Genomic DNA, 26,314 nt, shown 5'->3' with positions numbered 1-26,314 from the left:
ACAGAGTTTACCTGATCATGTTAAGGCAAAATTATTGGATGCTCCTTTACAGCATGATACCTTGTTTGGTGTTAAGGCAGAAGAGGTGTTAAAGAAAATGGAGGATAAAGCTAAATCTATGCAAACAGTCAAAGATTTCTTACAGGTACAGCCACCTCGGTTTAGCAGAAATTGGCCAACAAAGAATTGGTCCTTTCCAGTGTCAGACAGGCCACAGAGAGACAGATACAGACGCCCAAGAGGCAGATCTCAACTTCAAGGCTCAAACAGACAACGACAGTGGGGCACCTCAACCCCAAAAGGAGGTGAGGACAAGTCTCAACCTTACAGGAAACAGTCACAATGACTTTTCCCTTCGTACGCCAAGCACGTCCCTTTTGGAAGCCCCCTTAGGGTGAAAACTAGTACTTTTTTCTCAAAACTGGCAAACAATCACCCAAGACAAATGGGTTCTGAATATTGTGTCTCAAGGTTACAGGTTCCACTTTCATACTTTACCAAGGCTAAAAGGAATGCCAGACCTGCCACAAAATCAATGGGCAGAGGCACAAAAACAAATTTCTGCCCTCATGGACATGAGAGCTATTCAAAAAATACCACAACAGGAACAAGGGCAAGGATTTTACTCAAGACTCTTCCTGGTCCCCAGAAAGGACAAGGCTTGGAGGCCCATACTAGACCTTTCAATTCTGAATACTTACCTGGATATTCCAAAATTCAAAATGTTGACATTACAGCAGCTTCTACCCATGCTGGGCAAGAAGGCTTGGCTTGTTACTCCGGACCTCAGAGGCATACCTGCATGTCCCTATCAGACAAAATTGCAGAAGATACCTCGGATTCAAAGCTGGTACAATGCACTACCAATTCTCTGCACTGCCCTTTGGCTTATCTACTGCGCCCAGGGTCATCACAAAGTCCCTGGCACCAGTAATTGCATTTTGCAGACAAAAAGGAATTCAAATATATCCATACCTGGACGACTGCCTCATTCAAGCAGAGACAAAGGACATTCTTCTACAGCATCTGGCATTTGTAAAAATGTTGCTAATTTCTCTAGGGTACATAGTAAACGAAAAAAAGTCAAAACTAGTGCCCTCGCAACAGATTATATTCCTGGGTGCCAGCTTAAATACAACGGCCCAGACGGCTTACCTCACGCCAGACAAACAAGTTCATCTAACTCAATATTTTCAATTACTGGCAAAAAAGTCCCATCTCCCTGCAAGAAAAATTCTGCAGGCCCTGGGATTCATGGCATCCTGCATACTACTAATATCATATGCCAGACTGCATATGAGGAAATTACAGTGGTACCTAAAAAGTGTTTGGACTCAACACTCTCACAGTTTAGAAGCAGTAATACCAATGATTCCCTGCCTACAACAGGAGTTTCGATGGTGGACACAGGCATGTCACCTAAACAAGGGTCAGCCTTTTACCCAACCCACAGCCAGGCAAACTCTAACAACAGATGCTTCAGATTACGCCTGGGGAGCACACATGGCAGGAAAATGCATTCAGGGCAAGTGGACCACAGACCAGATGCATCTTCACATCAATCAAAAAGAGATGTTGGCTGTTCAAAATGCCCTAACAGCTTTCAAGAACCTTCTGCAACCAGGACAATTATTACTAAAGGCAGACAACACCACAGTAATGTGGTACATAAACAAGCAAGGGGGCACTCATTCTTATCCCCTATGCAGGCAAGCCATGACCTTGTGGATCACAGCTCTAACATATCAAGTTCACCTGCAAGCACAATTCCTGCCAGAAAAGAAAAATACTCTAGTAGACGATCTAAGCAGAAATATCATGGACCCTCACGAATGGAAATTGAATCCACAAATCTTCAGCATGGTAACGCAAAAATGGGGATGCCCAGACATTACCAACTACAAAAATTCTGCACAAGGACATATCACAAACAAGCATGGAAAGTGGATGCTCTTTTGTTCAGTTGGAAAAACCTAAAAGTTTATGCCTTCCTGCCACTGCCTCTCCTTTGAAAGGTACTCCTAAAAGCCAGACAAGAAAAACCACAGATGATCCTGATTGCTCCAGACTGGCCACGCCAGCACTGGTATCCTATCTTAAGGAACTTGACTCAAGGCCCACCATGGATTTTACCTCAAATTCCACACCTTATGAATCAACAAAACAATCAGATCCTGCACGGTCAGCTCAAAACCCAAAACCTGGCTGCATGGCAGATACATTAGTCACAGGCAACACCTCTCTCTAAAGCGGTTATGGATGTCATTTTGGAGGCCAGGAGGCCTAGCACCAGGAAAGCTTACTCAGAAAAATGGAAGAGATTCTGCGCCTGGAACCAGGCTCAAAGCTTTGACCCTCTTGTTCCAAACATTCCTCAGATTTTACAATACTTAACTGAGATGCTGGACAGAGGCCTATCCTTCTCCTCAATTAAAATCCACGCCTCTGCCATTTCAGCACATTACAACACAGATCCTCCTTTATTCTCTCATCCCTTGCTAAAGCAGTACCTCAGAGGGGCAAAAAACATAAGACCGCCCCAGAGAGCACCAACACCAACTTGGGACCTCAATTTCGTTTTGGAGAAACTGACCCTACCACCTTTTGAGCCAGCCAATACAGCCGATCTAAAAATTTTAATATGAAAACAGCTCTGCTCCTGGCAGTAACTTCAGCACGAAGAGTCTCAAGAGCTACAGGCATTAATGGCAGTGGAACCTTTTATAATTTTTAATCAGGACAAGGTTTCTTTAAGGACAAACCCTACCTTTATGCCAAAGGTGATATCTAGTGTGGCTCTTAAACAAACCATCCATTTGCCAACTTTTTATCCAAACCCCCAGAATAAAGGGGAGAAACTTCTGCATTCTTTGGACATACACAGGCAGCTACGCTTCTACTTGGACAAAACAAAAGCTTTCAGGAAAACTGAGCAACTGTTTGTAGCATATGCTGCAGGATCACAGGGCAAGGCTATCTCAAAGCAGACTATATCCAAATAGATAGGAAGCTGTATTCGTTACTGCTACACACAGCATGGAAAATCAGTCCCAAATACGATTAGGCCACATTCCACCAGGGCAACAGCCACTTCAACAGCCTTTCTCAGAGGAGTACCTACCAAGGAAATTTTGGAGGCTGCAACTTGGAGTTCAGTGCACACCTTTACCAAGCATTACCACTTGCCTCTTTACTCTAAATCCAGAGCAGGATTTGCCACTGCAGTTCTGCAGGGCCTCATAGAAAATCCTAACTCTTTATAGACCAGCCACCCAACCTTAGCTTTGGGATTCTACCCAAGTGTAATGACTGCAGCAGTGTAACACGATGAACATAGTACAGTTTTGTACCTACCATAAATGTAGATGTTCAAGTGTTCACACTGCTGCAGTCCAGGTTACCCTCCCTCCATCCCCTCTGAACTAGCTGGACTTATCTATACCTTTCTATCCTATACAACTTTTGTGGTGTATTTGCTTGTAACTGAAAGTATTGTTTTTATTTTATATGTATATTTTTTATTACCAATATGTATTGCCTACCTATTTGGGGGGTACCTGACACCTGCGGCAAGAAAAACTGAAGAAAATGGCGTCGGATGCATGTTATATACCCCTGGCGCACTGACGTCAGGGAGGAAGTGACAGCAACTGACGCCAGACCAAGACTTTGGAACTCTGGCCGACTGTGGGACCGCCTGACAGCAGAATAACCCAAGTGTAATGACTGCAGCAGTGTGAACACTCGAACATCTACATTTATGGTAGGTACAAAACTGTACTTTCTTGACCACCAGTTCAGAGCAGATTTGGATGTTACCTTTAAGATTGCAGATGTATGTGAAGAAGGCCTTGTGATTGTTAGTGATGTGGCTAATTTGGACTTGAAGTTAGCCTTAGAGGATTTCACCAGTGACCTTATTTGCTTGTTCAGATAAAGGAGAGATTGCTTCCAACTTGGCACCTGCTGCTTCTTGGTCCTGGACAGCAATTTTTTTTCCTTTTATTATAGAGTTTGTTTTTTGCTGCTGTCCACCAGACAGGTTTACTCTTCCTTGAGGAAGTTAATTTGGTCCTGGCAGGTATTGCGGAGTCCATACAGGTATGTAGGTTTTTTGGTGTAGGCTTGGACATTTGTGCTAGCTCCAGCTGAAGGGACTGTCTGTGAAGCTGCTTATACCTGCTGTCAGGAGGTTGTAGTCAGCTTTGGAAAAGTTTTTTTGTTTGACACTGACAAGGCGGGGGGGGGTCAGGGGAGATGGTGACTTCGAAAGTGATTGCTTTATGAAAAGATCTTATTATGGAAAATGACACTATAGGGGTGTTACAGTGGCTACTCATGTTGGTTAGTCCCAGGTCCAGGATATTTTCACCTCTCGTGGGGGTGTTGACCAGCTGATCCAATGCATTTTTAAGAGGCGTACTACTTTTAAGGCCTCCAATGCATTTTTAAGAGGCATACTACTTTTAAGGCCTCCCTTTAAAGATCATTTTCCTCCTTGGGACCTAAATTTAGTGCTGCAGTACCTTACTGAATCTCCATTTGAGACGCAGCTACCTGTGACCTTAAATTTCTTTCATGGAAGACAATTTTCTTAGTAGCCGTTACTTCGGCCAGAAGAATTTCTGAGAGGCAGCCATTATTCTCAAAACCCCCATACTTGATTTTTCATAGGGACAGGATGACTTTACTTACCAGTGCAACATTCCTTCCAAAGGTGGTGTCAGAATCCATTATTAATCAGTCTATTAATTTTGCCTGTATTCTTCCCCAAATTTTCTAACAGAGGTGAATATATGAACCACACTTATTGGATGTTCACAGGCAGTTTTTGCTTTTACTTATGTAGGTCTAAGAACATCAGGAAATTGGATCAGCTGTTTGTTTGATTTACAGAACCCACATTGGGTAAACCAGTTACCAAAGTTAAACTATCTAAATAGATAACAAATTACAGTGTATAACAAACTGGGCATCACTCTGACAAAAAAACATTTGCGCTCATTCTACTAGATCCATGGCAACTTCCTCAGTATTTTAATCCAGATTCACCATGGATGGTGTTTGTGCACCAGCTACTTGGGCCACTCCCCATACATTTATTACTCATGACAAGTTAGATCTGGTTTCCAGAGGAAAAGCATCTTTTGGTTCTATGGTGCTCAGGAATATCCTTCCTTGAGGTCCACCCTGGAAATTAGTAGGTGGGAACTTTGTCCCATCAGATGAGGACAGAATGAAAATTGCCAACATTGGATAAAGAAGTTATGTACTCACCCTAACATTCTATCTGTGTTGTCTATTTTCATTCTTCCTAAACTACCCTCCCAACAACCCTCATCCTTAAGACTTCTGGAAGAATGAGCAATATAGGACACATATGTCTTATTATTTATATAAAGACTTCAGATATAGCTTCTCCATAATGATTTCCATCTTTTACATTTCTAAGCAGCAAACGTGATCTGAGGTTATTGGGGTTGCTGCATCCTGGGTAAGGGGAAAGCTCGAGAGTTCCTAGTTGCCACTAGCTTTAGAACCAGCCAAGTCGGATCCAACAGATCGGATCTGAACCCATCAGTTGAGAAAGGATAAAAATGGACAACACAAATGGAACATTATGGTAAGTACATAACATCTTTTTATAGAACTATAGGCTGTATAAAAAATATTATGAAATGTGGGAAATCAGAAAAGATGAAGTCCTTGTTTGTTAATTACATTAGACCCAAACTTGAGTATGGAATAACAATATAGAAACCTTATTTAAAAAAAAAAAAAGTACAGTGGAAATTTACCAAGAACATCCATGGATGTGAACATTTAAGTTATTGTGAAAGACTAATGTATCTGAACTTGTACAGTGTCTCATAGATATTTAAGAGGAAATCTTATTCAGGTATATAGAGCATTTAGAGACCACTATCGCTGGAATGTTTGGGGTTATTTAAAAGTAGTAGAGAGTCATCAGATAACCTATGTAGAAGATTCTGTAGGAATGAGACGCATACTAATTGGTTCTCTGAGAGAGCAGCTGATGCTTGGAACAGACTACCAAACTACATTAAAAGAAGCATTAGTTTAGGTATTTTTAAGAACAGCCTGGATGCTTATGAGAACAACTGTTTCAGAATATTGGCAGGCTGAAAGGGCATTCATGCCCATTCTTGAAATATTTGTATGTATGCATCTGTCCTTCGTGTATTCTCGTAATTAACCTTATTATTGTCAGAGAATGGTTCGATTCTCAGCTAGAGCGTCTTCTGCGTGGAGACATGCGTGAATGGGCGTACCTTCGTTGAAGGTTGTGCATCAGGCCTGGCAAGCCAGTATGTAAAAATCAACTGCCAATCATTAGCGGACCGGAGTTCCGCTGTGGCGGCCCCTAACCGGGAAAAGCCGAAAGACACAATTGTCAGAGAATGCAAATATGCCAGGGACAGTAATCTAGATATATAATTATGTAAAAACAAGGTAAACAATCATCTTAATTCTGCATATAATCAATTCACTTTTGCAGCCCAACCCAGCAACCTAAGATCACAGCATTATAATGTTTAAACTTGCTTCTGTTAAGCCTTCTCTCATTAAACTGTAAAACCTATATTTCCTACAACTCAAAAAAGATACTGGTTTACTTAAGTATTTTTAACACATATAATAGTTACTGAAAAATACCCTGACTGCACATACTCCAAAAATGCTTAACAATATGACATTTTTTTTTATATCATGAAATATATATATATATATATATATATGTATATATATATATATATATATATATATACACACACACACACCCAAAGAACAATTTTTGGTTGGTTACCTTTTTCCCATTAGTTAGTGTCTTTCAAAACATTAATGATATAATGTAGGTTATATGCTTTAGAGTCCACCCACAAGTTTAACAAAGTCAATAAAAGTCTAATCTCTTCTCAGCCACGGTTTTTTTTTCTCTTCTCAGCCACAGTTTTTTTTGGCAAAGCCATATTTCACAAATGTGATTGCTGTACAAGTCTCCCTTTTATTCACAAATTTCAGTGTTGCTGGTGTTCTTCCTGATCATCTCCATCTCCCAACACCAGACTCTGGTTCAAGTCCAAGGTACTTCTGTGCTATGTCTATCAGGCATTTTCATAACATTAAAAAAGGCTTCACTTGCAAAAGTCTCTCTCTCTCTCTCAGCTTTTTTGTCAGAAGAATACAAAGCAGAGCCCCCTTCTGCTTGCTGGCTCTGTTTTTGGATAAACTTTATTTCCTCCATAGCCTGTTCTGTATCAAAGATCTTTTTGATCCTCCAGGGAAGAAAAGTACAACTGGGATATACAGCTGCTTGAATATCACACCTGCTTCTTCACATTCCCTTATTACTGGGATAGATTTGCTTCTCTTTTGCTTGATGTACAGTGAATAATTATTTTCCACAAACACTGCTGTCTCCAATTGTTAATACTTTCCCTTCTACCACAGTTCTGTCAGGGTCAACTCTTTTTGCCGGTACTGATGGTGTTATTGCATCTCAAATGTTGTGGGTCTTGACTGCTTTCTCATGACCAGGTCTGGGAGTATACACTCTATGTGCCCCTTTCAATTAACAAATCCTGCTGTGGCACACCAGTCTAGTTACTTATTTGTGCTTTCATAAAATGAATACACTCTGTTTGTTCCAGTTTTTTCTCTTGGCTATTGCTCTTCTGGCTTCCAGTGTGAGAGCTAAATGTCAAATAGATTGCTTTAAGCTAGGCATTCACTTTTCTAGCAACATTTTTGTTCTTTCTAACTATGAATAACACACCACCTTTGCGATGCACAGAATGACAACTCAAAGCCAGCTGTAAACGTACCAAAGCTTTATTCCAAAGTTAAGCACTTTTGTTCTTACTGTTTTCAGAACTTCATCAAAACTAAAATCATTCATTAAATTAAAACACTGTTTGAGTAACCCACCAAAGGACACCTGATATAAAAGTCACATGATAAAAAAGAACAAATAAATTCACACACTGTCAAAGTGCTTCAGTTTTAAAATTGAATTAATTGAAACAATGTCATTTAAACCAGGGTAGCTTGTAGTATTTAACTCAATTTGCCACCTCAGTTCACAGGTATCCAAATGTTCATCCATTATTCTACCCTGAATGTCCTCCCTGATTTGTTCAATAATTAAGAAACCAAAGCTGTGTGTATCACAAACCATGACATGTTTGTAAAAAGCATTCATAAGTTTGTTTTTCCTAATATCTAAACAATGCTCATATATACGGTATCTTAACCTCTAGAAGTTTTGCCCATATAAAAAGTGGGGTATTGCAAACACTGGGCTAAATATACTACATTTGTAGAACTACATTTAAAATGCCCTCTGATTTGATAAGTCACCCCACTTACTGTAAAAACATTGCCATGTACAATCTTGGGGCAATGTGGGCAAAAAACACATTTTTTCATACCATATTTTTATGATGAGCCCCTTCCTTTTGTCCCATTTCCAAATAGTTTTTAAACGTTTTCTCTCTCCTATAAACAAATTGTGGTTTCTCCCCTATTTTATTTAATATGCTAGGATCTATATAAAATATATTCCAATTTTTGTTAATGCATTTTGCTATAGCATAGCTGTCCAGGGTAAAAGTAGTAGAGTGTTTTACTGTCCCCATATCTATATTACCAGTATTATTCAAAATGGGTAGGTGAAAGCCCATTTCTCTCCTTGTTTGGGTTCCATTTTTGTTCTTTCTGTTGGACTTCAGTTCTTGCCTCTGTTTTTGAAATTGCTCTTCTTACAAAGCCTCATTCTCAGCCATCCTTTTCTTCATTTCACTGTCTAGTTTTTAAAGTTTTATCGTGTTATCTGAATAACTAGTTAAAGATTCTGTTTTTTCTAGACTTTTCTTGTTTGAGTTGTTGCATTTATTTAATGTTTCATTTATTTTAATCAACTCTGAGTACCTTTAATTTAATTACTGGAAGACCTCTTTTGAACCAGAACTGAAGCTGCAAGTGCTTTTTGCTAAAGAGATGTAGAATTTTTCCCAGCAATGTTTTCTCGTCACCTTTTCTGGTTGATTTTTTTTCAGGTTCTCCAAATTTATTCTTTGTTGGCATCCAGGTAGTGGATTTACTAACCAGTAACTGCATTTTACCCAAGCTTACAATTTCACTGGTGCTTTTTTCTCATTTTCTGTTTTCACACTGGAAAAGTTGAAATTAAACTGTTGATCAGTGTGTAGCTATCTTGGAAACCCCTACAGTATAAATATTTAGGTAATACATGTCACCCTACTCTTCCTTGGGGAATGACGAGAAAAATGTCACTAAAAAAGTGATTGCCTGGCTTAAAGCAACCTATTTGATATTTAACTATGTCACACTGGAAAGCAGAAGAGCAATAGCTTTGAGTTTACTAATTCAGAAGTTAAAATTTGCACTACACATAACTTACTCTGCTCAAACCACTGACCTAATACAAAACACTGTCAGCGAAATGTGTAGCTTTATAAATGTCTCCCTTTGTTATGAACATTACTGTATCTCACTCCAAAAAGTCAGCTACCCAGCTATTACAGGTGGACCTTTTCCTGTTCTCCACCTTCACCTTTAAAATCCTTCATGAACACCCTCTTTTTGCTCTAAACTGCAAATAAAACAACACTCTGTACTTGTTACCAAACCAAGGTAAGACGACCCTTGTATTAGTGAGTCCCCCATTCAGTCTGGTCAACGGAGAAGGAAGTTCTAGTAAAATTGTTCCTACCAACTGTAGTAGCCTTTCACAAGAAATAACCCAAGCTTGATTGCAAAGTTTTAGTATAGTATAGTAAAAGAAAGCTAGAAATACACTTTACTATGACACAGGATAACCTTACAAAATGCACTGCATACGGCAACATTTGGTAAGGCTTCTTCCCAACTAAAGCGGATTGCGTAGATCAAACTGATGGCACCAGCTATTTATACACACAAAACTTTTTGTGCATGTTATATTAAGTACTATAATGATCTTTTCTCTTATCCATTTTCTTTCCCCAGCCTCCAACTTCCCTAGACTAATTTCTCATTACTATTATTGTAGTTTTTACAACTTAACTGTCTCCATACCACTAATATCCTATTTATCCTTTCTTTGCCTGCTATTGTAGTCATGCCCCACTGCAAGAGTATCTTAAGTATGCCATATACAGATATTTTTTCAGTTACTATAATGTATGTAATTCCATATACATGATGATGCTCTTCTATTTGTCCAGTTATAAAGGGAACAGGTCCCTCCACAATATGCAGAAAATTGTGTGGCATGTAAGTATACTATATATGTGTTCTTTCTGTTGGACTTGGGTTATTTCATCTCTGTTATCCGTGCTTTGCCATTGTAAGGGTATTTTCTATTTAATGTGCTTACTTGCACTCTTTTTGTATTTCTTTATACTGTGTGTGTTTGTGTACATTGTTTTGTACTGCAGTACCCTGGTCGTGGCTGAAAAGGGTCCTTGGATCAGTCCATCCACCAGTTAACAAGCAGAAATAAAGACAGTACGTGTTGTGTGGGAGCTTATAGGTAACAACAGTCTTAAGTGAGCATTGGATTGATAGGCTACTAACATTGTCTGCATAGATATTTATAGAAAGTAGAGACTGATTTACTACTTGAATGTCCAAAACTGTTTCTTCAACAAGAGGGCTATAGATTCAGAAAATGGATTACCAGAATGGATGCAAAGGAATCTGCAAAGCCATTCAGGAGGACATATGACAGGCAGAAAAAGAAAGTAAGGGAGAGGGTAGGTATGGACTTAAATTGTTAAAGGCCTTAAAATGGCAGACTTGATAGACTTATTGTCTCCTTCTACCATCAGGCAAATGTAATGCAAAGCACTAATTCGGGGTACTGCCACTGTACATTAGGAGAGAGTGCAGAACTTTGCCATGATATAAAGACTATGTGTTTTTGGGAGAATGAACCGTGGCTGAGAGAGCCATGTCATTATTCCTTCCACTTCTTTGCCATTTGGGGATGGAAACTTCATTTACTTTTTGTCAGCCACATTAGTCCCACTTGAAATGGCCTTTGTCAGGGAAAATCCAAGGTGGTAATCATAGTACCGATTCTTTTTTGTCAAGTGCCTTGGAAAGTGTTATATCCACCTAAGGTACCCAAACTTAGGCAGATGAGACCTTGGTTTAATGTCCCATCTGAAGTATGTTTAGCAGAATTGCTGCAGTACAATGGTAGAATGGAAAATGAATCCAAGCAGTTAGTGCTGCAATAGAACGTCAGTCTTTCTACTCTTCTAGTATCAAAAGCAAGGTGCTATCTGGTGAACTGTGATAATGACATATCACAAAGCAATTGGTGATATTGGAGTGCTAGTACTGCATAGAAATGCAATATTTAATCATAAATGTGTTTTGAGTTTCTGCCTTTAGTTTTCTTTGCACTAAAGTCAGAATTATTTGTGAGAAAATGCTGTTTATATTCAGCATAAATGCTGTTTATATTCAGCATAGTAGTTGCTTGTGTGGGAAAGCATTAACCTCTATTTGGTACGTGATATTTTGTAGTGTCTTGAGTGAGACAGACTGCCCAGGTATTGGCACAGTTCATCAAAACTAGACTTGCAAATCATCACCCCGGCTATCACTCCAGTGGCTCTACTCGAAGAGACACTGGGAACTAAGGTCGGGTGGCATGATGTCAGGGTAATCCTGTGGGGCTAGGTTTGTAAAGGCTCCAGGGCCATTAGCCTAGTACACACCTATCTTTATCAAGCCCCTTTTTGCCATTTTCTACATGGATTGGGATGTGACGTCATATGTCGCCATCTCTCTCAATTTAGTGCCACTCTCCTACAGTCTTCTGCAGTCATGCCTTATTGTCGCAGGTGCTGTCTCACACAGTTCATCCATCTCTAGTTTCCTCTTGCCTTCCTCCTGTATGTTCCAAAAACATCTTTAATCTTCTCTACGGTTGGTGCTACTTTAACTTTTGCTCTGATGCTCTCATTTCTTCGTCTGAACCACAGTGTGCATCCTACCACCCGTCTCAGGCGCTTCATCCCTATTACCTGTAGCCTTCATAGCTGCTCTACCATTACTACCCAGGTTTCTGCACCATAGCATAGTACTGGTTGCACCACTGTTTTGTAAACTTTACTTTTTAAATTCTTTAATGTCCTTCTGTCACACGATACCATAGCACTCTGTGCCAGTTAGCTGCACATTTGATTTTAGCTTTGATCTCCTCGTTCAAACTGTCCTTCTCCTCAACCATCTTTCCAAGATACTTGAAGCTGTTAACCTGTTCCACTATTTTTCCTTTTATCTCAGTGGTCAGCCTCTTCCAGTTTCTCTTGTTTGCTGCCATGACGACTGCCTTATCTGTACCCTGTTTAATCTCATATGCCTTAATTTTGCATTCCATTCCCCTGTCACTTGCTGAAGATCTTTTTCAGTATTTACCTTTAATGTCACATTGTCTGTATAGAGCATCTTTGCTGATCTGTCCCCTCCAACCTGGTTGCTAATGTAGTCCATCTCCATTGTGGACAGCAGTGGGCTTAGAGCTGAACCTTGATGTATACCCACTCCCACTTGTAACCTGTAAGAGAGTTTCAGTACTGTTCATAATTGTGTCGTTGTGTATAGCCTGCAGTAAGTCTACCAATGTTTTTGAAACTTTGAACCATTGCGGGACTACCCAAGTCATCTTCATTGGGGACCTTGTCATATGCTTTTTCCAAGTCTAGGAATGAATAGCTGGAGACTCTTCTCATCTCTAGCCTATTCTCAACTATCTGTCTCAGTGTAAACATTGGGTCATCTGTGCTGCATCCTGGTCTGAATCCAAAGTTTTCATCTCCCATCTTACTTTCTGCTACTCTGTGAAATATTCTTATCACTGACTACCCAGCACATTAAGGGAGTATGTCAGGAGTTTGATACCTCTATACTCCTCACAGTTGTGGATGTCCCCTTTGTTCTTGCACACCCTGCCCTAGAAGTCTTATTCTCCAGTCATCTGGGATGCTGCTTTCTCTCCATACTGCTATGCTTACCCTCTGAAGTTCTTGCTTTCCTGACTTACCCAGTGTCTTGATCATATCTGCCATGACATCATCTGAGCCTAATGCTTTATCTGATTTAATTTTCCTTAGTGATATTTTTACTTCTTTTAGAGTGGACTCTTCTTCCTCTTTCATCATAGGCTGTGTCTGGGGCAGTACAACTTCTGTGTTTCCTTCATTCAGGAGCTGCTTGGAAATGCTCCTTCCATCCGCCTTTGATGTCTTGTAAACTGGTGAGCAGATTGCTCCTTGCATCCCTTATGAAGTGTATCTTACCATCTTCATCTTTCTGTCTTTGCCTTGCATTCTGATAGTTTATTTGTGCCATCTGCTGAGTCACTTTCCAGAAGCTAGTAGTGCCCTCTGATACCTTGTTCTTTACTATTGCGACTGCCATCTTAGCCTCTTACTTAGCCAAACAGTTTTGCTTTTTAGCTTGGTCCGTCTTTTCTGTTTCCCATTTTTTCCTGCACTCCTTTCATTTTCTAGCTACCAGGACTTCTGCATTCTACCGCAAGCTTTCCTTATGTACCTTACTTCCATATAGCCATCACACATGTTGTTTTGAGATGCTGCCATTCTTCTTCAGCTCTATCTATTGCCTCTTTTCCTTAGCTTTGGCTAACCTTAGAGTCTTCTCTGATGACTGCATATCTCATTCCATTATAAGTAGTTATACAAATGCCCATATTTCAAAGTCACTGAATATCTTTCCGCAAGATGCAACATCTTTGCATTTAACAACTGGGGAAGTGGGGTTGCATTTTGCAGTGCTGTTTCAAACTACCGCACATCATCAGGCTTTATACAATCTTCATAAAATTGGCATGTATCCATTAAACATCCAAGGTAAGTGAAAGATATCCAGTTTTACATCTACCTACACTTGTTCTATTTGTCTTTCATCTAGAAATTGCTTCCAGCTTAGCAGGGAAATAAATTGTTAATCAGTTTGGCAATCTTCCACAGGTTGTAGTTTTTATTTTTTAAGAGCTTGACCTTTTGCAGCATGGAAAATCATAGCCAACGAAGACGCTTATTAATTGACCTGATATTTCATTGCTGCAAAAACATCTTTTAAGGCAATAGCTGCAAGCTTGGATGGAGTGACATGGCTTGCATTTCCTCCATAACGTATGTCAGTCATTCCCTACCCTGGAGTAAATCTGTGAATGTGTTGGAGGCACAGATGTAATTGTATGACCCTTTTTTTGAAAATACTGACACTGTTTGTTGTAATTTTACAGACAGTCCTTATGCACTAATTGTTCGACGGTACTTGTCGCTGCTTGACACTGCTGTAGAACTAGAGTACCGAGATTATAAGGGCTTGCGGCTTGAGGAACACTATAAAGTGATGATGTTCGATCATGCCCTAACTGCAGATGAGGCTAACCGAAAATACAGGTCAGAAATGTTTTTCTGTTTTCTTTTGATGATTTTTATTAGAAAGTGAGTTTATTTAAAAAAAAAAAAAAAAAACAGAGCCATGGCCCTGCAATTAACTACTGGATTCTGAGCAGCAACAGTAGTTGTATGTTACTTGCGAAAACATGGTAACTTATTCTCGTATATTACTGTTTGATCTAAATGCAAAGGAACCTTTTTGCCCTGCCATTGGGTTTGTCCTCTCCACCAGGTGTAATGCATTCAATTTTCTCACTGGAGACCAAGCTTGAGACACACTAGGTTGATGTGGGAGTGTGCTATGGCATCACTTGAGAACTGCATTAGCACGTTTTGCCCCTTTGACACCATAGGTTCATAGGTTGGTACTAGGCTATCGGCCCTAGGGCCTGTACAAGCCTAGCCATAACAATTCCCTGTCTATTTCTTCCCACACTATTTACTTCCCAGGAACCCTGTCTAGCAGGGTGACTGACGTAATCCCCGGGGTACATTTTCTTTCTCCCATCCAATTGTCAAGGTTCCTTGTGAAGAGTGCCAAAGAGGCGCCCTTTGTATGGGCAGTCTATTCCAGAGTCTGGGGAGTCTCTGGGTCAGGAACCTATCCCTCCAGCATGTTTTGTTTATTATGATGACAAGGTGTAGATCCCTGGAGCATGTGGCTCTGAGGGATTGGGATTTCTTTAAGTGTAGCATGTCCAACAGCTCTGGGTTTGACATGGCCTTGTATGTTAAGCAGAGGTCACCATTTCTTTTCTGCCAGTCACACAGTTTGGATTTCAGTCCTGATGAATGTCTGTGGACATTTTCCACATTTGTTGGCTGCATTTAAGTTGATTTAAGTGTTCCTTTGGCCAACAGGTTATTAGTCAGGACATGCAGTAGCATTGCCTAGGTCTTCTTGATGAGTAATGTAATGTCAAGCATCGCCACAACTGTCAGATTTTAAACTTTTGCCACCTTGAAACATTGAAAGTATTTTGTCACCAGTGGTGTAACTACTGTTGAACTTTTCACACTTAAGTTCAGTAAGGATCCATTTCTCAGCCCCAGGACAAAGATAGAAACTTCTGCCTCCAAGGACTGAAGCTTGCCGAGTAGGCCATAGAGTAGCACTCTTGGAAGTAAGTCATTTACTGGAGTGGCCTTCTGTGTTATGCAAGTACTGAAGTTGTGCCCTACATGTAAGTGCACAAAACCACAGCAGTCCTCTACTTCATGGGTGATGATGAGCACAAGGAGGTATGTTCCCAGATTTCAGCCTGGGGATTTTTTTCCTTAAGTATCCCTACCCAACCCATAATTGATTGACCATAGGTCAGATGTAACAGGATTGATCTAGGGGTGCTATCTTTTGAGACGGACACTACTGCTGGTTAGTGACTCTTGGGATAGAGGCCTCTCTCAGTGGTCTGTCCCTAGGCTTAGCATAGTCTTTAACCAGGATAAGAGGGAGGGTGACAAGGTCATCTTACTCCAGGGCTTATGACTCAAGACATGGGCATCAGACAGATTTTTGATGTCCAGTGGGAGTTTGAGTCCCTGGTGCAGGACTACACCCTTAGAGAGTGTAGTAGATGACAGTACTGAGTCTGCTTTATTTATTTATTTATTTTGTATACTTTTTGCTCCCATGCCTGTTGATCATTAAGCCTACCCCAGCTCTAAAGGGGCCATTGTCATCTAGGCAGCCCACCAATGGGAGTTGCTGATAACCTCATCAACATCCCCGCAATCCGGGCATTTTTCTTTTATGTCCTTTCTTCTTCCCATTTGCTTAATTATATGCACCCAGTGTGTGTGTGTGTGTGTGTGGGGGGGGGGGGGTGCTATTTCTCCTTATGCATGTGCATGCTTCTGTGCACCTGCTAAGGAAAGATGCTATCTTCTCTGCTTGGGGAGCCAAACTCATGTAGTATGATCACCCTCAAATGCTGCCACCCCACCTCTGACAGATTTAAGTGTAGAATGGACTTATTTTGTCCCTTCCTTCCTGAGGATAGGTGCAGCACAAATAACAAGACTCCTCATTGATGTCACCCTTCATGCTGTAAGGTATGGGGTATATGTCTTTAAATGATAATGAGCTAGCTTGCATGAAGTTGCCATGTGATGCACCTTGCTTCTAGACAGCTCACTCTGTTTATAAACCTCATGGATGTTGGTCCCCATCACAGTGTGTGTTTATTTACCAACCATCCAGTTGTCATATGGGGTCTGTAAAAGTGAAAAACTAGATTTAGTTTCAAGAGTTGTGTTTGGAAACCGAGAATATAATTGTTAGTGATATTTGTTGTATTGTAGACGGACTTACATTTATAAAAAAGGAATCGGCCCATATTAACAAGTTCACGTTTACAAACATTATACATCCTATATATTTTAGATACCCTATAATCATTACATTACATATAGTTTTCAATTCCTGCCTTCTCTTAAACTTTATTCTTACTTCAAAACATTTTTCTGCATATATTGTCTCCACTGTTTCCATTTATTTTGATAAACTAGATACAGGTTATTAAGAAAACAAACCTGGCCTTATCAAAATCTGTTTGCTAGGAGTGGGGTGGGGGTGTGCAACCTGAATTAACAGTGCACCTTTAAAGGAATTGACTAGGTAAAATAATGTGTATCATGACATGTGATTGAAATAAATCAAAAGTGGGAAAATGGGGATGTGTTGCAGAAGTAATGGGGGATGTGTTATAGAAGTAATGGGTATGAAAAACCCATACAAACAGTAGGGAGACAGATACTACAGGGTCCCGGATTCTCATTTCCATCTGTATAAAGCCCACTCTGCAGACCCAGAAACTATTTCTCAGGGCCCTAAAGGGGTTGCGGCCGCTACTGCCAAAAATCCTCTACCCTCTGAAAGAGAGTTTAGAGCTTTAGAGAGATGGGGAAAGAAGGTGTATACTTCTGCATTTTGAACATAGCTGAAAATGAATAATGCTTTCAAACTATTCTGGTTGGTATGTGGTTGTTACTGTGGAAGGGGAAAGACGTGATACGGTGAAATCTAAAATACCTGTGAAGTACTGAGATAAGAATGCAAGTCAATACTATACGTCAAGTAATTGGAAATTTTGAGGATTAATAAGTAGAATGTAAAATTTGTACTAGATATGGATCCGGTGATTTTTATTTTTGCCAAGGGATACTTTTTAAAAGCATTGAGTTCATTTGCACCAAAAGCAGAGCAGTGTGCACATTCTTAATATATTGTGGCTACTATGCAGCACCATTAAGTTAAAATTATGGTCATATATTTATAAATAAGTTCATGACCTTTCTTCATGTTGTACGATTTGAAGTACATGCTTCTAACATATTGAGTTGTTTGGACTCTGAGATGCTAGGAAGAAAAAGATTGTAAAACCAAACCGTGCTTGTGATCACTCAGATATATCTCAGATACTGTACAGAGCCATGTTACTGATGTGTGCTTGACTGTGCTGATTTGTTTACATTCTTAGAAAATGTATAAAAATAATATCACATGCAAATAAAAAAATCATGATTTGCAAGTGATTCATGCTCCAAGGAAAGTACTTGTAGGGCTCTGGAGTAGATCAGAGTAGGAACTGAAGCAAATCCTTAAGAAACAGAGCCAACAGAGTGGTTGAATAGTATAGTTACAGTTTTTAATACTGACAAGATTCCCATGTGTATTGCTCCACAAGACCTCAGTAAACTGATTAAATACCAGTTGTTTATAGTTGCTATGGACTTAATAGTGCAATATATCAAGTTGTTTCAGTAATAGATAGAATCCAGGGTTTGTCTCAAACAAGGCTAGATGAAACAAACAACTAATATGCTATTGGGAAGATACAGGTTCCTTAGGTGTTTTTGTATTTCATCAGAGTTAAGAGTGCACCAGAAAGCTGTTGCACAAGTAGTTGAAGGCTTGGAAGGTTTTATAAACATAACTGATTTGTTAGTTTGGAGTCCGACACAAGAAAGCTTCAGCTATTGGACAGATTAAACTGTACAATTTCAAGTTAAATAAGGGCAGCTGTGAGAGTCATGTTGAAGACGTAGATTAAATTCTTATGTCAGAAGGACCTGAACCTCATACAGAAAACAGCAGTTGTGCAAATGCCAAGACTGGAAGACAGGCAGGCAATGCAAAGGTTTCTCGGAATGAGGCTTTATATTGCATGATTTGTACCTGGTGTTGTCAAGATAACTATGCCTCTAAAAAGTTGTTACAGCAAAATATAGCCCGGGAATGGAGCTATGAACAGGAGACGAGGTTTGAAATGCTCAAAACTGCAGTTATATATGCACCAGAATTAAAACTGCCGTGATATGAGTAAGCTGGCTGTGTTGCAAGTAGGTGTCAGAATGGTTTAGGAGATGTGATCAGACCTCTCAGCCATACCGAATTCCTCGGTATTTACCGGTTTTGAGGGCAAAATATTGGGATGCCACAAATTTCCGAGTGGCTCCATTAATTTCCTGGTCTTTTTTTTTTTTTTTGTATAATAAGTTTGCCACTTTAAATTTATGGCTGATGTCACCAGTCACCACCCATCACCAGCCTACATGGACGTGTGTGATGACATCAGCCACTGCCTGTTGGACTGGAGAGAAATAAGGGAATGTAAACAGCAATGGCGGCAGATGTGCATATGTTTTGTAGAGTCCCACCACATTCATGTCCCAGCCTCCGGGTAAGAAAACTTATCTAACAGGCCATAAGCTTTCAGTGTGCAATTAATCAGTTTAAGTGTGCAACGAGTTAGCCGGAAAGTTTTGTCTGCTGCTGAGATGGATTAACCATTGGCCGTTTCAGTTATCTCTTTATTTTACCTGCTTATTAGGTGATGTGTGTGTTTTATCTGCTGGTTGCTCATTTTTATTTTTGCAAGTTTTATCTGCTGCTGGGCAATGTATACATCTGAAATTGGCCATTTCAGTATTTAAATGCAGCCGTTTCAATTATTTTATTTATATGCAGCTGTTTCAGTTATTTATTTAAATTCCAGCAGTTTCAGTTATTTATTTAAATGCTGAGCGCATTCGGATGCTGGTGTGTGTGTATGTGTGTGTATGTGTGTGTGTGTGTGTGTGTGTGCACATTCTTGGCCATTTCAGTTACTTATTTAAATGCAGTTGGAAAGTTTGTCTGCATACATTCCATTTTCAGGTGTGAATTGCAAGTTTTATCTGTTGCTGGGCAATGCATACATTCAAAATCGACCATTTCAGTTAGTTATTTAAATGCAGTCATTTCAGTTATTTATTTAAATGCATCAGGAGTGAATCGGCCGTTGCTGCAGAGAGCTGTCTCAGCCATTTCAGTTACTTATTTAAATGCAGCTTAGATAGCTGGAAAGTTTTGTCTGCATACATTAATTTACTGGAAAGTTTGGTGTGTGTGTTTGGTGTGTGAGTGTGTGTGTGTGTGTGCGCGCGTGAGAGTGCACATTCGGAATTAACTGCTGAGCACATTCAGATGCTGGTGTGTGTGTGCGTTCACGGCCGTTTCAGCTATCATTATAGCTGGAAAGTTCTGCATACATTCCATTTTCAGGTGTGAATTGCAAGTTTTATCAGCCGTTGGGCAATGCATACATTCGAAATCGGCCATTTCAGCTATTTATTTAAATGCAGCCATTTCAATTATTTATTTATTTATTTGCAGCCATTTCAGTTATTTAAATGCATCGGGTGTGAATCAACCGTTGCTGCAGAGCTGTCTCAGTTACTTATTGTCTGCATACATTAGTTAGCTGGAAAGTCTGTCTACATACATTTGCTAGCTAGAAGTTTGGTGTGTGTGTGTAAGTGTATAAAATGCCCCAGGTAAGCAAACCTGGTGGTTAGAAGTAGGCAGGCTCAAACCATGTACCTTGCATACAAGGAGCAAGAGCTTTAATCCCCTACCCACACCTGCTCTTTGGCCTGTTCCTCTTAAAACTTTTGGTTTTCTAGCAAATTAGTGAGAACTGAATTCACTAAATGATAGGAAGACTGAAACTTAAATGGCTGTCTTTCAGGAAACGCATGGTAACACAAAACATATTAGTCTAGTGAGCAGCAACTTTTCTAACATTGTTCAAGCAATGTTTAAAATGTGTCCCTGGATTTGGGCCTTTGTCCTCCCCCCAATAAAGTTTGGCTTTTTCTAGATTTCTTAAGTTGTGCTGCATAGTTCCTCAGGGGAAAAGAGGTTTAGTGCTGCTTACATAGTCTGTGTTAGTAGCACAACAGGTAGAATTCTTGCTTTTGATGCAGAAGGCTGTGAGTTCTACTCCCACAGTATGTAGATGGATTGCAGATGCTGTACTATGTTGTACTTTTAAAGGGGGTGGATGCTACAGTCCTGAGAATGGCCTCTTTGGCGGAGATACCTAGTAACAATGAACCTGTTATCAGTTTGCCATGCATTCCCTATTGCAATATTAGTAGCTTATCATTTTTTAATGCAACAGGCACTTTTTGTAGACAAAACAATGAAATATAAAGTTGTTTGATAGAAGCAACCTCTTCATCAGTTACAGATTTCTTTAATGTGGAATTATTTAGATGACTTTTACTTCTGCAGAGATTGTGCATATTTACTGATACTGGTGGGTTGTAGAAGTTTAAGTAGACTTTTATGAGGGAAATGTTCTGAATTGAGCAGTTTTGTCATTATTGGTTCATAACGTATTTTGTTTCATTGCTTACTGGAAAAATGTTAAAAACAATAAATTTAAGACATGCTCTAACAAGTGTGCTGTATTATACAAGGAATACAATATAATTTAATACAATCGGGAAGGTGTATCAAAGAAAACATGTATGTTTCGTGTGCAAAGGTCCTGTTATTTGAAAACAGCCTAAAGGTAAACTGTAATATTCTTTTGCTAAGATTAGAATATTGCCTACCATTAATTGCTGTACTTTTACCACAAAACCTACATACCAGGGGATTGGCTCAATAGTGTCATGGGGCTTTCACACAAGCTGCACCCCTGATCTTGGAAATCTTAAAACAGAGGGGTTATTGGAATCCACAACCCCTTCCTCTGAAGAATCTGTTTTCTTGCAGGATTTTTGTCCCTGGCCCGCTACTTCTTGGGTGAACCCCACCTGCCAATGGTTTGGTTAAGCTCATAGTGCAGCTTGTGTGAAAGCCCCATGACACTATTGAGCCAATCCCCTGGAGACTAGACAACATTCTGTTCGCACCCGAAGATCAAACCCACTGGTCCAAAGGTCTAGTGGTAGATGCTATGGTGGTGACGGCTTCCACAAAAAAGGAACTTGCCGAGGAGAGTCCTGCTGTCCACCCTCAAAATCGAGAGTCTTGGACAATGGACAGATTCGGGAAGCAGGTCTATGCTTCAACGACCTTTGCTATTTGGTCATTGAATTGTTTGGCACATTTCACAGGACTTCAAAGGGACCTGATAACGGAGCTTTCCATGGACCTTGGCAGGAGCAGTGTCTGACGAGGTACACGATAAGGTTGCCTCTCAGCTGGCAACCTTTGAATCAATATCCAACTCATCCATACGGCTTATTGTGCACACAGCCAAAGGAACGGCTATGGCAGCGGATACAGGCATTGCCCTTGGGTGTCACACCTGGATACGCTTATGTGACTTTGCGAACCCTTTCAAGTCTTCCTTTATCAACTCTTTGGTAGATCCTACCTCGTTATTTGGCCCAAAAGTCAGAGACACATTAGCCAGGTGTAAGGAGGTTGGAAAGACCCTTTCTGCTGTGGGCGTATGTTTTTCTACTCCTCAACGACCTTATTCCAGGAATCAGATTAGTGGAAAGATGTGGTTCAAGAAGTCCCAAGGGCCTTTTCGGGACATATGTGGTGAGTATTCTCCCCGGGGCAGAGGGGGGAACTCTTCAGGAAGACGCCCCTCCCGTGGCTGAGGGGGCCCACGTAACCAGGGTTGCAGAGATTCTTTCTCTGGACAACCCTGCCAGTGCTCCTAAGCAGCGGCCCAATTGCCTACCTCTGGAGAGGCAGTCGGAGGAAATTTTCTCTGCACCATCTAGCCTGGCACACAGTAACATCAGATTCCGGGCTGCAGACAGTAATTACCAGAGGTTACATTATCCCCTTCAACTTTTATCCCAGACCACCACGGCAAATCCCTGATGTTCCACCCAGTCAGAGGGATATAGCAGCACTAGAAATCCAAAAGCTGCTTCAAAAAGGAGTCATCCAGAGAGTCCCACCACACCAAGTAGGATCTGGATTTTACTCGAGATTCGTTTTTGTGCCAAAAAAGACAGGGGACTGGAGGCCAATCTTAGACATCAGTGTATTGAGCAAGTTAGATTCCAGTTGGTCACAGTTCAGTCTATCCTTCCTTTTCCGGAGAAAGATGATGGATGTGCTGTATAGATCTTCAGGATACGTATTACTACATAAAAATGGACAAGTTCTCCAGAAGATATCTCTGCTTCTGGCTGGGAGCCAGTCATTATCAATTTCGAGCACTGCCCTTTGGTCTCACTACAGCCCCCAGGGTGTTCACCAAATGCATGGCAGTGATAGCAGCTCACTTAAAGCTACAAGAATTGTAGATAGATGACTGGCTTCTCACTGCCCCCTCCAGGCATCTACTGCTTTTCACCTTGGACTCTGTTCTGAGGCTTACAGAATTCCTAGACATCTCAATAAACAGAGAAAAGTCCAAACTATCCCCCACACAAGACATAGAATTCAGCAGAGCAACATTAAACACAAGGTGTTGCATGACTGCTCTCCCTCTTCACAGACTGGTAAAGCTGAGGTTGCCGCTCCAAGTGATGCTCTCTCAAGACAAAGTTCAGGCTTGTCTGGTTTTATAACTTCTTGGGTCTATGGCAGCAACAATCACCCTAGTTCCTCTAATGATACCACATGAGGCTGCTTCAGTGGCTCCTCGCGTTTCACTGGTCTCTGCTAACACATCCAGTGTCACACCCAGTCTGCATAACCAACCATTGCAACCAGGATTTACTTTGGTGGATAAAACAAGAAGAAAAATTGTGGAGCAGTCCCTTCTCTCACCCTCTCAGGCCAAGGCAGTAGTGACCACGGATGCTTCCCTGATGGGGTGGGAGGGGGGATTTTCAGGGAAAGACAGTCTAAGGCACTTGGTCCCCTCTAGAATTCAGCGGCAGTGCTCCTAGCGTTGCAAGTTTTTCAATCCACCCTCCCTTCGGGGACAATTGCTCTTCAGTCAGACAACATGTCAGTAGTCTGGTACTTCAACAAACAGGGGGATCCAGATCCTACCCTTTGTCGGGAAGCCCTGAGAGTTTGGCAGTGGGTGATCGCTTCCAACCGCTTTCTGATAGCAATGCACATCCGGGGAATTCCGTGATTGCGGACAAACTGAGCAGATGCATTCTCCTGCCTCACAAGTGGTCTTTCAATCCCAATGTGGCGGCAAAGATTTTTTGTCAATGAGGTCAGTCTTGCTGCGATCTGTTCACCTTTCCCAGAAACAATAAGTGCAGCAGCTACTATGCCCTAATCCCCCCTCAAGGGGAGGCCCCGAGAGATGCTCTCCTACACAATTGACCCCAGGGACTACTTTCGCCTTCCCACCAATTCCCGTAATTCCCCAATTTTTGAAGAAAACCCAGCAGTTGAGAAGCAAACTTTTTGGCCCCGTCAAGTCTGGTTTCCCTTTCTCTGGCCTCACCTGGTTCACCAACCGTGGACCCTGGATCCAACTTTCACATCTGTTGTCTCACCCACAGGGACTAGTTCATCCCATTCTAAAAAAACTCAAGCTGACTGCTTGGTTCTTCCACTTCCAGTAATTGCCAGGCAGAATAACCTACGTTCACCAGTACAAAAGATACTTCTAGCTTCTCATAAACCATCCATCAGGAAATTTTACCTTAGTAAATGGAATAGCTTTGTGTTTTGGTCTCAGGAAAAACAAATTGAGCCCTTTTCAGCTTAAGTTGACAAGGTATTAGAATATTTATCGGCCTTGATCCAGTCGGGAGCTTCTGCCTGTACTATTAGAGTTCATTTAGCTGCTATTTCAAATTTTCATAATGGTTTTGATGACCTTTCTTTGATGTCTTATCACCTTTGCAAAACCTTTCTAAAGGGTGTTTTGCATGTGAAACCACCTTTTAAAGAGCCCATTGAGCCATGGATTTTAATGGTAGTCTTACAAAGTATGGTCCAGCAGCAACGTGTAATATTGAATATTTATCTTGGAAAACTTATTACTGATAGCCATCACATCGGCCTCTCAGACCAAGGCAGTAGTGACCACGGATGCTTCCCTGATGGAGAATATCAGAATTTCAGGCTTTGTGTGTGAAACATCCATATATCATTTTTCACAAAGAGAGAGTATCGCTTAGAACTAATCCCTCCTTTCTGCCTATAGTAGTATCAGACTCCAATATCACTCTATAGACCTGCTGGTTTTCTTCCCAAACTTTTCAAACAAGGGTGAATATTGCTTGCATTTGTTGGACATACACAGATAATTACATTTTTGTCTGGCTAGAACTAAATCATTTAGAAAATCAGACCAACTGTTTCTATCCTTTTCAGGTACTAGACTGGGTAAACCAGTTTCAAAAGTTACTCTATCAAAATGGTTGAGAGATTGCATCACATTTGTTTCTACTCAAAAAAAAAAAAGCCGGACTTACCAAAGATTAAGGCACATTCTACTAGATGTATTTCTGTTTCAGTAGCCTTTCATTCCAGAGCTTCTATGCCTGACATTTGTGCAGCCATAACTTGGATTACCCCCATACCTTTATCACTCATTATAAATTGGATAAGGTCTCCAGGGGGAGAGCATCCTTTGGCTCTGTCATGCTCAGGAACATCCTTCCCTAGGGCCTCCCAAGATTTGGAAGTAGGTAGGGACTCTGTCCCAACAGTTCAAGAATGAATGAAGAGTGACATCAGATAAAGAAGTTATATTCTTACCATAACTTCCATCTGTGTTGTCGATCTTAATTCATTCTTGACATCCCATCCTCCGAACCCCCTACAAAGACTTCTGGAATTTCATGATAGGGTAGTTGCTCAGACAAAGCCGTCACCTTTTCTCCATGTTCTATGGGCAAGACTCGATCGGAAGGGAAGATAGGCACTATGGATAGCCTTAGCTTGAGAGTTCCTGGCTGGCTAGAGCTTGATAAAATGGCTGAGCTAGTTCCGAGGACAGAACCGAGACCCAACAGTTCAAGAATGAATGAAGATCAACAACACAGATGGAATGTTATGGTAAGAACGTAACTTTTTTTTTCTTAGCATGGTTATATTAAACTACACCTTGGAACTCATAGGTCCTCCCATGGAAAGACTTCACTGAAGGGACAGTCTCATAAGAGTTGTTGGAGCAGGCCAGTATGCTGCTTTGGAAAGGAACTGTAGAAGCTGTTCCTATTTAGAGTGGCTAGTTAATTCCCATAGGGCTAGCAACGTGTATCAGTTGGTGTCCAGTGGACCTCAGCAGCTTCAATCATTATATCTGCTATGTTCAGTTCCAGTTCGTGGCCCTGCAAGGTCTTATGTCTGTGCTTCCAGTGGACACTTGGAAGTTGTCACTGGGAATGATGGTTATATTTTGGTATTTCAGCTACTGGTGTTTTCACCAAAGTCCTGTGGTTCCCTGTGGATGGACATCGCTTTCAGTATCAAGTGTTTCTGTTTAAAACTTCTTCGCTACTTATGATATTTACCAAGGTGTTTGCCATTGTGGCTGATGGCTTGCAAAAGAAGGATCTGCATATCTTATCTTGCCTGACCTGACAGTATCTGATAACTCTATCTGGTGACTTCCTGGAAATGCCACTATGGTGAGTAACTCCTATGACTACAGTCACTTACAGTGACAGTA

At 40.8% G+C, this 26,314-nt stretch overlaps 1 protein-coding gene across 1 annotated transcript in view; it reads left to right on the top strand.

Annotated features, from left to right (window-relative positions):
• The window catches only part of FASTK (Fas activated serine/threonine kinase), a 686,027-nt gene that overhangs the window by 432,940 nt on the left and 226,773 nt on the right, over nucleotides 1-26,314 (top strand). Inside the window, exon 6 of the mRNA XM_044066318.1 lies at nucleotides 14,312-14,471. Coding sequence (XP_043922253.1) covers nucleotides 14,312-14,471 — 160 coding nt within the window. The remainder of the gene's footprint in view (nucleotides 1-14,311; nucleotides 14,472-26,314) is intronic.

The sequence above is a fragment of the Protopterus annectens genome, chromosome 3.part1 (assembly GCF_019279795.1).
Source record: "Protopterus annectens isolate FY-2018-M chromosome 3.part1, PAN1.0, whole genome shotgun sequence".
Taxonomy (NCBI): Eukaryota; Metazoa; Chordata; order Ceratodontiformes; family Protopteridae; genus Protopterus; species Protopterus annectens.
This window is presented reverse-complemented; position numbering and strand designations above follow the sequence as displayed.